This window comes from Dermochelys coriacea, chromosome 20 (genome assembly GCF_009764565.3).
Source record: "Dermochelys coriacea isolate rDerCor1 chromosome 20, rDerCor1.pri.v4, whole genome shotgun sequence".
Classification (NCBI taxonomy): domain Eukaryota; kingdom Metazoa; phylum Chordata; order Testudines; family Dermochelyidae; genus Dermochelys; species Dermochelys coriacea.
Window position 1 is genome coordinate 3,992,107 of NC_050087.2, and position 12,421 is coordinate 4,004,527.

The 12,421-nt window shown below is 46.2% G+C and overlaps 1 protein-coding gene across 2 annotated transcripts; it reads left to right on the top strand.

The window, feature by feature from the left end:
* Positions 1 to 6: 6 nt before the first annotated feature.
* Positions 7 to 11,636, top strand: TSFM (Ts translation elongation factor, mitochondrial). 2 transcript variants are annotated; one of them, XM_038378196.2, is made up of 6 exons: positions 7 to 264; positions 696 to 848; positions 8,464 to 8,592; positions 9,028 to 9,150; positions 9,983 to 10,067; positions 11,026 to 11,636. In XM_038378196.2, exons 1-6 carry the CDS (start codon positions 163 to 165, stop codon positions 11,442 to 11,444), a joined length of 1,011 nt encoding a protein of 336 aa, XP_038234124.1. In that variant the 5' UTR covers positions 7 to 162; the 3' UTR covers positions 11,445 to 11,636. The 2 variants fall into 2 exon arrangements, with proteins under 2 accessions (XP_038234124.1, XP_043362534.1); XM_043506599.1 differs by lacking the exon at positions 9,028 to 9,150 and having other exon boundaries at positions 109 to 264.
* The last annotated feature ends 785 nt before the right edge of the window (positions 11,637 to 12,421 follow it).

Genomic DNA, 12,421 nt, shown 5'->3' on the forward strand with positions numbered 1-12,421 from the left:
TGCCATTGGCTGCCGTCGTCACCCTCCGCCACGGCCAATCGGATCCGCGAGGGTTCACGGCGCCGACGCGATCGGTGGGGTGGCGGAGGCACCTCTTGCGCACGCGCCCTTGGGCTGGCTGCTCGCGCCGGCGCCTATAGGCTGCGCGACGTGTGACGTATAATGTGCGCGCCGTGGCGGCCGGCTCCGGCAGGCAGCGGGATGCAGCGGGCGGCGCTGACCGGAGTTTACGGCCCCCTGCGCGGGGGGGCCCGACGGCGGCCGGTGAGGGGCCGGGGCTTGCCCTTCCCCCTCCCCCTCCGGCCTATCCTGGCTCCTGGGGGGGCGGGGCAGGACGCCTGGGTTCCCTCCTCGGACTCGGGGGCTTCCCCCCCCCCGCGAGTGGGAGGCGCCGGGGGACCCCTGGGATGAGGCATCCTGGTGCTGTCACTGCAGCCACGTGCTGCCCAGCCGGAGGGCCTCGTGCGGGCTCTCCTCAACCTGTGCATCAACTTGCAGCAGTATGGGTGGGAGGCAATAAGGCGCATGTAGCCTTGGGGAGCAAATGAGAGGAAGGGGGTACAGGGTAGGGGGCTGACCTCGGTCAATGCTGAGATAGACAGCAGGGCTGGGCTTTGATCGCATGCACGAGGCTGTTCCTTACCCCTTTCTTTAGCAGGCAGGTGACTTCAGCTTTATCTTCTCCCTGCTGGCAGGTCGTTTCCTGGCCGCTGGTTTGTCTCTTTCACACTGGTCTCCGCGCATTTGCAGCAGATAAGGAGCTGCTGGTGAAGCTCAGGAAGAAAACCGGTTATTCCTTCGTGAATTGTAAGACAGCCTTAGAGAAGTTCAGTGGCGACTCCAAACAGGTGAGAGCTGCTTGAACTTCACCCTGACATTCCCACTTAATTTCGTGGGATTTGGGTACCTAACTCCCTTAGCTTCTTTCAAACTGTCAATCTGAATGAGTTGAGACTGGAATTTCTACTTTGGAGAGAGAGGGTAGCTCACTGCGTTCAGGTGTATAAAAACAAAGGAAGGATATATTTAAAACTGAGTGGTTTCTCTTACTTACCTCAGTCCATAGTAAAGGAGATGGTGCATAGATACCAAGGTAATAGGTTTAATTGCGTTTCTGTTGTAATCATTATGTAGGATTCTTTCCGATGGAAATTGATCATCAAAGTCTTGATTTTTAGAAAGGTCTGGATAATGTTGTGATCTCTATAGCTGTACAAGCTGACACAGAAAGATGCATGGGGAATTTAGTTTCCTGCTCTCAAGGCATAGATGCATAGATACTAAGGTCAGAAGGGACCATTCTGATCATCTAGTCCGACCTCCTGCACAGCGCAGGCCACAGAACGTCACCCACCCACTCCTATGAAAAACCTCACCCATGTCTGAGTTATTGAAGTCCTTAAATCATGGTTCAAAACTTCAAGGAGCAGAGAAGCCTCCCTCCAGTCATCCATGCCCCATGCTACAGAGGAAGGCAAAAAAAAAAAACAAAAAAACCAAACCTCCAGGGCCTCTCCAATCTGCCCTGGAGGAAAATTCCTTCCCGACCCCAAATATGGCAATCAGCTAAACCCTGAGCACATGGGCAAGATTGACCAGCCAGATACCCAGGAAAGAATTTTCTATAGTAAATCAGATCCCATCCATCTAATATCCTATCTCAGGGGATTTGGCCTATTTACCCTGAACATTTAAAGATCAATTACTTACCAAAATCCCATTATCCCATCATACCATCTCCTCCATAAACTTATCGAGTAGAATCTTAAAACCAGATAGATCTTTTGCCCCCACTGCTTTCCTTGGAAGGTTATTCCAAAACTTCACTCCTCTGATGGTTAAAAACCTTCGTCTGATTTCAAGTCTAAACTTCCTGGTGGCCAGTTTATACCCATTTGTTCTTGTGTCCACATTGGTGCTGAGCTTAAATAATTCCTCTCCCTCTCCTATATTTATTTCTCTGATATATTTATAGAGAGCAATCATATCTCCTCTCAACCTTCTTTTAGTTAGGCTAAACAAGCCAAGCTCCTTAAGTCTCCTTTCATAAGACAAGTTTTCCATTCCTCGGATCATCCTAGTAGCCCTTCTCTGTACCTGCTCCAGTTTGAATTCATCCTTTTTAAACATGGGAGACCAGAACTGCACACAGTATTCTAGGTGAGGTCTCACCAGTGCCTTGTATAACGGTACTAAAACCTCCTTATCCCTACTGGAAATGCCTCTCCTGATGCATCCCAAAACCGCATTAGTTTTTTTCACAGCCATATCACATTGGCAGCTCATAGTCATCCTATGATCAACCAATACTCCAAGGTCCTTCTCCTCTTCCGTTACTTCTAATTGATGCGTCACCAACTTATAGCTAAAATTGTTGTTATTAATCCCTAAATGCATAACCTTACACTTCTCACTATTAAATTTCATCTTATTACTATTACTCCAGTTTACAAGGTCATCCAGATCCTCCTGTATAATATCCCGATCCTTCTCCGAATTGGCAATACCTCCCAGCTTTGTATCATCTGCAAACTTTATTAGCACACTCCCACTTTTTGTGCCAAGGTCAGTAATAAAAAGATTAAATAAGATTGGTCCCAAAACCGATCCCTGAGGAACTCCACTGGTAACCTCCCTCCAACCTGACAGTTCGCCTTTCAGTAGGACCCGTTGCAGTCTCCCCTTTAACCAATTCCTTATCCACCTTTTGATGTTCATATTGATCCCCATCTTCTCCAATTTAACTGATAATTCCCCATGTGGCACGGTATCAAATGCCTTACTGAAATCTAGGTAAATTAGATCCACTGCATTTCATTTATCTAAAAAATCTGTTACTTTTTCAAAAAAGGAGATTAGGTTGGTTTGGCATGGTCTACCTTTTGTAAAACCATGTTGTATTTTGTCCCATTTACCATTGACTTCAATGTCCTTAACTAATTTCTCCTTCAAAATTTTTTCCAGGATCTTGCATACTACAGTTGTCAAACTAACTGGCCTGTAGTTACCCGGATCACTTTTTTTTCCTTTCTTAAAAATAGGAACTATATTAGCAATTCTCCAATCATTCGGTACTATTCCTGAGTTTACAGATTCATTAAAAATTCTTGCTAATGGGCTTGCAATTTCAGGTGCCAGTTCCTTTAATATTCTTGGATGAAGATTATCTGGGCCCCCCGATTTAGTCCCATTAAGCTGTTTCAGTTTCGGTTCTACCTCTGATATGGTAATATCTACCTCTATATCCTCCTTCCCATTTGTCATGCTACCATTATCCCCAAGATCCTCTTTAGCCTTATTAAAGACTGAGGCAAAGTATTTGTTTAGATATTGGGCCATGCCTAGATTATCTTTAACCTCCGCTCCATCCTCAGTGTTAAGCGGCCCCACTTCTTCCTTCTTAGTTTTCTTCTTATTTATATGGCTATAGAACCTTTTACTATTGGTTTTAATTCCCTTTGCAAGGTCCAACTCTACTCGACTTTTAGCCTCTCTCACTTTATCCCTATATCTTCTGACCTCAATTAGGTAGCTTTCCTTGCTGATCCCTCCCATCTTCCACTCCCTGTATGCTTTCTGCTTCTTCATAATCACCTCTCTAAGATGCTTGCTCATCCAGCTTGGTCTACAACTCCTTCCTATGAATTTTTTCCCCTTTCTTGGGATACAGGCTTCCGATAGCTTCTGCAGTTTTGATTTAAAGTAATCCCAGGCCTCCTCTACCTTTAGATCCATAAGTTCTTCAGTCCAATCCACTTCCCTAACTAATTTCCTTAATTTTTGAAAGTCAGCCCTTTTGAAGTCAAAAACCCTAGTTGCAGATTTATTTTTGTTAATCCTTCCATTTAGTTTGAACTGCATTAGCTCATGATCACTTGAGCCAAGATTGTCCCCTACAACCATTTCTTCTATGAGGTCCTCGCTACTCACCAAAATTAAATCTAAAATGGCATCCCCTCTAGTCGGTTCAGCAACAACTTGATGAAGGAATCTATCAGCTATCGCATCTAGGAAAATCTGAGCCCTATTATTATTACTAGCACTGGTCCTCCAGTCTATATCTGGGAAGTTAAAGTCTCCCATGATCACGCAGTTTCCATTAGTATTTACTTGATTAAAGACATTAAAAAGGGCTCTATCCATATTCAAATTAGATCCCGGAGGTCTATAGCACACCCCAAGCACTATCGTAGGAGAGGCTTTACTAGTTTTCTTCCCCAATGTAATTTTTGCCCAGACGGACTCTGTCTTATCCATTGCATCGCTTCTTATTTCTTTACATTCTACCTCATCATTGATATACAATGCTACTCCACCACCTTTACCTTTGTTTCTGTCTTTCCTAAACAGCACATACCCTTCAATACCTGTAGTCCAGTCATGACTACTATTCCACCATGTTTCTGTTATCCCTATAATATCTGGTTTCACTTCCTGCACCAGTAGCTCTAGTTCCTCCATTTTGTTACCTAGACTCCTCGCATTGGTGTACAAACATCTTAATTTTTGCTGTTTGGACTCGCTCACATTCTGTACCCTATTAGGCACAGTCATTCTACAGCCAGTATAACCTATTAGACTAGTATCCACACCGCCCTCGCTCCTTAGGATACAGCCATGGGTAGGAGAATGTATATTTCTTACTTCGTCTTCTTCCCTCTCAATGCTAAAATCTGGCGTGGAGATTTTCTGGACATCTCCCATCCATCTCCCCCCAATTCCTAGTTTAAAGCTCTCTTTATCAGTTGTGCCAGCCTCGATCCTAGAAGTCTATTTCCTTCCCTACTCAGATGAAGTCCATCCCGAGAGAACTGACCTCTGTCTGTGAATGCTTCCCAGTGGCCATACATCCCAAAGCCCTCCTTATAGCACCACTGCCTAAGCCATCTGTTGACAGTCATAATCTTGTCAGACCTTTGTTGCCCTTCTCTAGGAACAGGAAGGATCCCGCTAAAGATCACCTGAGCCTCAATTTCCTTAAGTGTCTTCCCCAGCCTAGCATAGTCTCCCTTGATACTTTCCAGCGAGAATCTGGCTGTATCATTTGTTCCCACATGAAGGATAATTAGGGGATTCTTTCCCGCTCCCTTCAGGATCCTTTTCAACCTCAGGTTTACATCCCGTATCTTAGCACCCGGAAGACAGCACACCCTTCTATTCTCAAAAAGAAAAGGAGTACTTGTGGCACCTTAGAGACTAACAAATTTATTAGAGCATAAGCTTTCGTGAGCTACAGATTTCTCCTCTGTTTTTTCCACCAAATGCATCCGATGAAGTGAGCTGTAGCTCACGAAAGCTTATGCTCTAATAAATTTGTTAGTCTCTAAGGTGCCACAAGTACTCCTTTTCTTTTTGCGAATACAGACTAACACGGCTGCTACTCTGAAACCTTCTATTCTCAGGATCAGCTCTAGTTACAGGCCTGTCTGCTCTTCTCAATAAAGAGTCCCCGATCACATAGACCTGCCTTTTCCTGGTCACCGTGCTATTCTCCAGTCTCTCCCCTGTTCCCTCTGGCTGCAAGTTCTTTCCATTCCTATTTTCCCTTACAATCCTCTTCAACCCATCCTGTATCCTCCTGGGGCTCATATTTGGTGTAGTTTCCCTTGACTCTTCCCCTTTTTCTATAGGACTAGCCTCTCTTCTCTTCTTCCTTACCCTTCCACCTTCAACAAGTACCTGCTGAGCCCCTTCTTCATTTTCCAACTCTGCAAACCTGTTCCTAAGCTCTATTTCTCCTTCACTAGCCCGTCTTTTTCTCTGCCTGGTTCTTTGAGTCACATGTTTCCACTGACCACTTTCCTCATCCAGTCTCTCCTCAAAATTCCCCAGCCCTGCTTCCATCTGTGAGTCTGAGCTTTTCCCTTTAGATACCTCATATCTTTGCTCCATCATCTGCTCAAACCCCTTCCTAAACTCAACTAGACTTTCCACCTGCATCTCCAAACCTCGGATCTTTTCCTCCATCAGCTCTATCAGACGACATTTCATGCAGAAAAAACTCTTACCGGTTCCCCCCTCCAGGATCATATACATACCACAGCTTCCACATCCAGTCATCCTCAATGTGTCTTTCACTACAGGAGTCACTCCCACAGCTACCTCTGTATCTGTCATCTCCTTCCCACCTAAATCCTGTTAATCTGGGAAACACAAGCCACACCAAAAAGACCACAACCCCCCAGCAAAAGCAAACCCCAAACAAGCACCACAATCCAAACCCCCCTTCCAAACTCCCACTCAAACTCCCCTGTTTAGAGCTCTGTTTGCTAGCTCCTGTGCCGCTGCAACTGTCTGTGCCGCTGCCTGACTGGCTGGCTACCTTTATATAAGGCATAAGTAGATCAGTGGCAGAAGATCAGAAAGAAGACATCCCTAATACATACAAGATAATGCACAATGTTTAGAAATCCACCCAAAACATTGCCAAACTCATTGATGTCATCCTCGCCCCCCAAAAACATCACATTTAACAACACTATCCAAACCAGGGAGAAAGCCTTGGGGCTCCATCAAACGGGCATGTCCATGTGTATAGCAGGTGGGTTTTGTCAGAACACACACGGGAAGAGCTGAGGCAAGAGGGTACTGGTGTGGCTCCCCACTTTACCAACCTATTCATGGACCACCTCAAGGAGGAATTTCTAGAAAAATGCACCACAAAACGAACAATATACCTGAGGTACTTCAATTATATTTTCATCCTCTAGGCAAAGATCTAAATTCCCTTAATTTTCACCACAAGTTCAGCAACCACCACTCATCCATCAAACTCTCTTTAGAACACACCCACACCAACATCAGCTTTCTGGACACCACAATCAGCTTCAACAGTGTGATCCTACTAACAATTCTATACAAGAAACCACTGATCACCATGCAAAGCAACTACTCCAGACACACCAAAAATCTGTTATCTACGGCCAGACACTGTTACCACACAATTTGCTCCAAAGAGAAAGTCTGGGATACACACCTAAACACACTTAAATTTGCCTTCGCTAAAGAAGAACACTTCATCAGCAAAGTAGATCATATCATGGAAAGGACCACCCACATACCGTGGAAGAACCTGCATCAATACAAGAAAAAGAAACCCACTGACTTCACCCCCCTAGTTACCTGCTATCCCATGCTGGAACTGCTACAGGTTATCATCAAAGAAGTACAACCGATACTTGATGGGGACCATGTCCTGAAATAAATGTTTCCTGAACCCCCTCTTCTGGCCTTCAAACAACCCTCCAGCCTTGCCAAACTGTTAATCAGAAGCAAGCTCCCCACAGACCAGGACACACCAACTCAAAGCAGCACCAGACCCTGCCAGAACAACAGATGCAAAATCTGCAGACACATCTCCACTGCTACAATGATCAACACTCCCCAACATACCTTTCAAGATTCATGGGTCCTACATATGCCTGTTGTAACATGTACTGTACTCCATCCAGTGCATCAAATACCCCCCCAACAACTAGATGGGTGAAACCAATTACTTAGCTCTCGAATGAACTCGCCCAGAAAAATGGTATAAGACAAAAGCACCATATCACCTGTGGGTGAACACTTTTTACAAAGTATCAGGGGGTAGCCATGTTAGTCTGTATCCACAAAAACAACAAGGAGTCCGGTGGCACCTTAAAGACTAACAGATTTATTTGGGCATAAGCTTTCGTGGGTGTAAAACCACTTCAGATGCATCTGAAGAAGTGGCTTTTTACCCACGAAAACTTAATGCCCAAATAAATCTGTTAGTCTTTAAGGTGCCACTGGACAACTTTTTACAAAGTGATTACTCCATATCTGATCTTTCGGTACTGTCCCCAAGGGAAACCTGCCCAACAGCTTCAAAAGGCAAGCTTGGGAACTTAAATTCATAACTCTGCTAGTCACCAAAAGCCATGGACTTACCAGGGATGCTAGTATAATGGCTCATTGCAACAATTTGTAACACACCTCGCTGCTGCTCCCCCCCCTTAATTGCCCACTTCAAACCCTTTATACATAAGAATCTAACCCCCAATTGCCCACTTCATTTCAAGAGACCACCTCCAACATGCGTTACTCCTCTTGCTTAACAATCTGTCCCAACTTGTATTTAGCTCAGACGCTCTGCTTTATTCCCCAGACCTGAAGAACTCTGTGTAACGCAAAAGCTTGTACCTTCCATCAACAAAAGTTGGTCCAATAAAAGATATTACTTTGTCTCTCTCATATCCTGGGACCAACATGGCTACAATGGCACTGCAAATCATCCCAAATGTGACAGCACCACACAGCTGGTCAGTGTCATGTTGACTTGGGTTTCTTGCATTTTGTGGAACCATTAGGACATGGTCTAACCATTACAGTCTCTCCTATGAGGTGACTTTTCCACTTTCAGTGTTACAAAGCTTAGGTCTAGCAGAGAGTTTAGTCTCTGAACTGATTTTTGTTGGGTTCATCTTGGTTTTGTCTTCAAAGGCTGAAGCCTGGCTGCATGAGCAGGCCCAAAAGGAGGGATGGAGCAAAGCTTCCAAACTACAGGGCAGGAAGACAAAAGAAGGCCTTATCGGGCTACTGCAGGAGGGGAACGCAGCAGTTATGGTGGAGGTAAGCTCCTCCACTAGTGTGTGGGGGACCCTTTCCTTGGGCTCATGGGATGGAGTAAGTCGCTTCCCTATCCCGTGAGCTGGCCTGTGTGCATAAGTTCAAATCTTGCAGCTGGGAGTTTAACTTGGTTAAAATATTAAATAGACAAATTTGTCCAGTGAAATCATGATTAACAGAGAATGGCTGGCATGAATGATACTAAACAGATTCCTTTAAACTGCAGAAACAGGAATAAACCCTCAGTCTGACCTAAATAGAATAGTAATAGCCACAGGGAATTCCTGTTCTGAAAAGCTGGAGGGCTTATTTCTGTCGCTGACTGCTGTTTGCTGACTTCCCGGACAGGAGCTCTGACTGCTGTAACGGCCACCCCTTAAGTGGAATGGCAGCTGTCAGACAATGACTTCAGAATAATCAGCTTTGTTTCTCTACCAGGTGAATTGTGAGACAGACTTTGTGGCCAGAAATGTCAAATTTCAACAGTTAGTTCAACAAGCAGCAAGTGGGACAATGTTCCACCATCATGGCGCTAAAGACCAGTTAACCACATATACCAAGGTGAGAGAGATCTATTGAAAGTACTTGTATCCTCCCCTGTTATCTGACCACCTCTCCCTCTTCAATAAAATATTTTCCTCCCAACACCTCCATGAGGTAGGGAAGTGCTATTGAGCCACAAAGATACGTTGGTCTTGTCTGTATGCCTTTGCCAATATAGCAATGCTGGCAGAGCCCCCTAGCGGAGACACGCTGTAGGCCGACTGAAGCACACTTCTAGCAGCACAGTTGGATCTACACCTGAGACTTCGATGTTAGTTATGTTGTCTAGGGGATGTGACTTTTTTTACACTCCTAACCAACATAGCTATGTCAGCAAAACTTTGAGTGTAGGCTTAGAGTGAATCTATACTAGAAAATTAGATCAACCCAGCTACTTCGTTCAGGAGCGTAAAAAAAAAAGCCACTCCCCTGACCGACATAGTTAAGATGACCTAAGTTCCATTGGTAGGTTGATGGAATAGTTAGTCTGTCGACCGTGGGAAGGTGGATTTACTACGTTAAATGCATCTCGCTGAAGTGGAATTCTCGCGGATGCTGGCCCGACTAAGATGTCCTTCCCAATCATGAGTATTCGGCCAAGCCACTTTGCTGGGATAAGCAGCTATCCTGTCTCAAAATCCTTGTTGGAATTAGGAGACACGCTGAAGTGTTGGAGGAATTTGTTCTGAGTAATCTCCAATGTATAGAAGTCGATTGAGTAGGAGGTCATCTGGCGGTGCTGTGTGAGGATACACCACATCGGGCATCTGTTGGAGTTCTAGGTGGGGGCTACCACTCTCCTAGAGTCAGGGGGCTTGCAGCGTAATCTGTTGTCTCTCATCTCTTTCAGCATTTCATGAAGGCAGCTGAGCTTTCTCAACTGCGGACCGGGCCTGCTGGATGTTTGCTCAGTGACCAGCTGGCTCTAGCTATCGGTGAGCTAGTACAAGAGGCTGGTTAAAAGACAGAAATCAGGGAGGCAATTATTTGTGTGGCTTCCATCAGCCTTGTGTGGGATTGGCTGAGAAACCCCTTCCGCTGAGAGGATTCCACCTTTTATCCTGCGTTCAGAGGGGCTGGCTGGCATGAAAATTGTCTGTTTCCAGCCTCACGGAAACTGCTTGTGCCAGTGCTTCTGACAGCACTGAGGATGTAGTGAGGCTTAACTGGGGACCATTAAATTCTGTGAACTGTACTATAACCATTCACAGGCACTCAGAACTAGTACTGCTGCAAAGTAGTTCAGAGGGAGTTTTCTGATGTGGGGCATCCCTTTAGAATTACAGTACATTGCAATAACCCAGTGGTTCCCTAACTTGTTCCGCAGCTTGTGTGGGGAAAGCCCCTGCTGGGACGGGCCGGTTTGTTTATCTGCCGCGTCTGTAGGTTTGGCCGATCGCAGCTCCCAGTGGCTGCGGTTCACTGCTCCAGGCCAACAGGAGCTGTTGGAAGCTTGCGGGCCGAGGGACGTACTGGCCGCCTCTTCCAGCTGCTCCCATGGGCCTGGAGCAGCGAACCGCGGCCACTGGGAGCCACGATCGGCCCAACCTGCCGGCCCGCCAGGGGCTTTCTCCGTGCAAATGGCAAACGAGTTTGGGAACCACTGCAATAGCCTAACATTTCCAATAAGCAGCGAGCTAGCCAAGCTCTCTTTCTTACAGGAAGGGGTTTTCTGTTTTAAATACATGGGAGGGGGACAGGCCTAGTACCTATAGTGAGACAACTCTCCAGCCTTACACTCCTTGAGCAGCAAAACTACCAAGGAAACTGACATCTTAAAGGTGTGGGGGAGCGGGCAGAAAGCTGCAGCAAATAGCCCTGCCCCAGAACACTCAGCCTGATCGGTACCTTTAAAAGTGAAATAAGACCTGTTCTTGTTTTGGGTTTTTAAAGGCAAACTAGGGGAGAACATGGCTATCAAGAGGGCTGCGTGGGTGGCAGTGCCAGCGACCTACTACATTGGCTCTTACGTCCATGGGGCACTGCCAGCGGATAATCCCTCCCTCACTAACATAGTACTTGGGAAGTACGGTGCCTTAGTGATCTGCCAAGCATCTGAGCAGAGCCAGAAGTCAAACCTTGCTGATCTAGGCCGGAGGCTGGGTCAGCATGTAGTGGGAATGGCCCCTCTATCGGTGGGATCTCTGGAGGATGAACCTGGCGGAGACATGGAAACCAAAATGCTTGCCCAACCTTTCTTGCTGGACCCCAGCATTACCCTGGGTCAGTATGTGCAGCCCCAAGGTGTGTCTGTGCTGGACTTTGTGCGGTTTGAGTGTGGAGAGGACACAGAGATACCAGAAGCAGAATAGACACAGCAACGTCTCGCACAAGAAAACTCTTCGTAATCTCACCTCTGCGGCCTTGGGCCAGGCATTTACATATTGGTTCAGTAAGGAAATTATGAGATGGGATCAATAATGAATTAATCTCACATGTGCTGGACATTTAATACAGGTAACGTTTTTTGCAAAGCATTAAAGGACCTTGGTAACTGTCCTGTACTAAGCATCTGTGGGCATTTTATATAAAATGGGCTGGCCTGTTTGTTTCTAGGGAAGTCAGCAGGGAGTGTTGGATCTCTGCTGATGGTTCAGGCTAGATGTACAGACTGCTGGAGTATATATTTAAATCTTAATCCTTTTGGGCCAGGATAGAGACCCTCTGAGGTTTAACCATTTAGACCAATATCCATCTGCTGATTCCAGACTCTCCTGCTCTTAAACTATTCCCACAAAACCAGATTAGCCCCTTCACTCACATCTGCTCCCCTGGACAATAACAGTAAAGGGCTGCAGCTTTTCTTTCCCCAAGGGCAGGGGTGTTGCCTCATGTTGCTTAGACCCTCCCAAAAAACAGTTCCTTCCCCTCGGCCCACACTGTCCCACCAGGAACTGAGTGATGTCTCAAGGGGCACAAGCTGTTTTTTCAGCAGGTGCAGGTGACCAGGGCCATGTACGCTGCTCACTAGGAACAAGGCCCCAGTGCTTGGCTAGCCACCTGGAGAAGTTTCCACCCCAAACACCAGTGAGTATTTGGCTTGTATGCAGGACTGCCACCTTCCTCTTGATAAAGGGGCCACAATCTTTGTGTATAGGAAATCTTTGGCCGGTAATAGATCTCTGGCCAGGTGGGTCCAGGGGGGAGTCTGATCTGTTACTGGCTGCAGCTATGACAGTTCATGGCCTTGGGGAGCTTGTAACTTGGTTACAGTACACAGGTGACTCAGTTAAACACCTGGCTGCTGAGGTCTAGCAGCAGGCTGGGGTTTTGATTCTGTTTGACTCAA

What these genes read in the sequence shown, in the direction of transcription:
- TSFM (XM_038378196.2), top strand. Translation starts at nt 163, where the DNA reads ATGTGCGCGCCGTGGCGGCCGGCTCCGGCAGGCAGCGGGATGCAGCGG. An exon ending in TCAGTGGCGACTCCAAACAG is followed by an intron (nt 849 to 8,463) that starts GTGAGAGCTGCT and finishes TTGTCTTCAAAG; the next exon opens with GCTGAAGCCTGGCTGCATGA. An exon ending in AGTTAACCACATATACCAAG is followed by an intron (nt 9,151 to 9,982) that starts GTGAGAGAGATC and finishes CATCTCTTTCAG; the next exon opens with CATTTCATGAAGGCAGCTGA.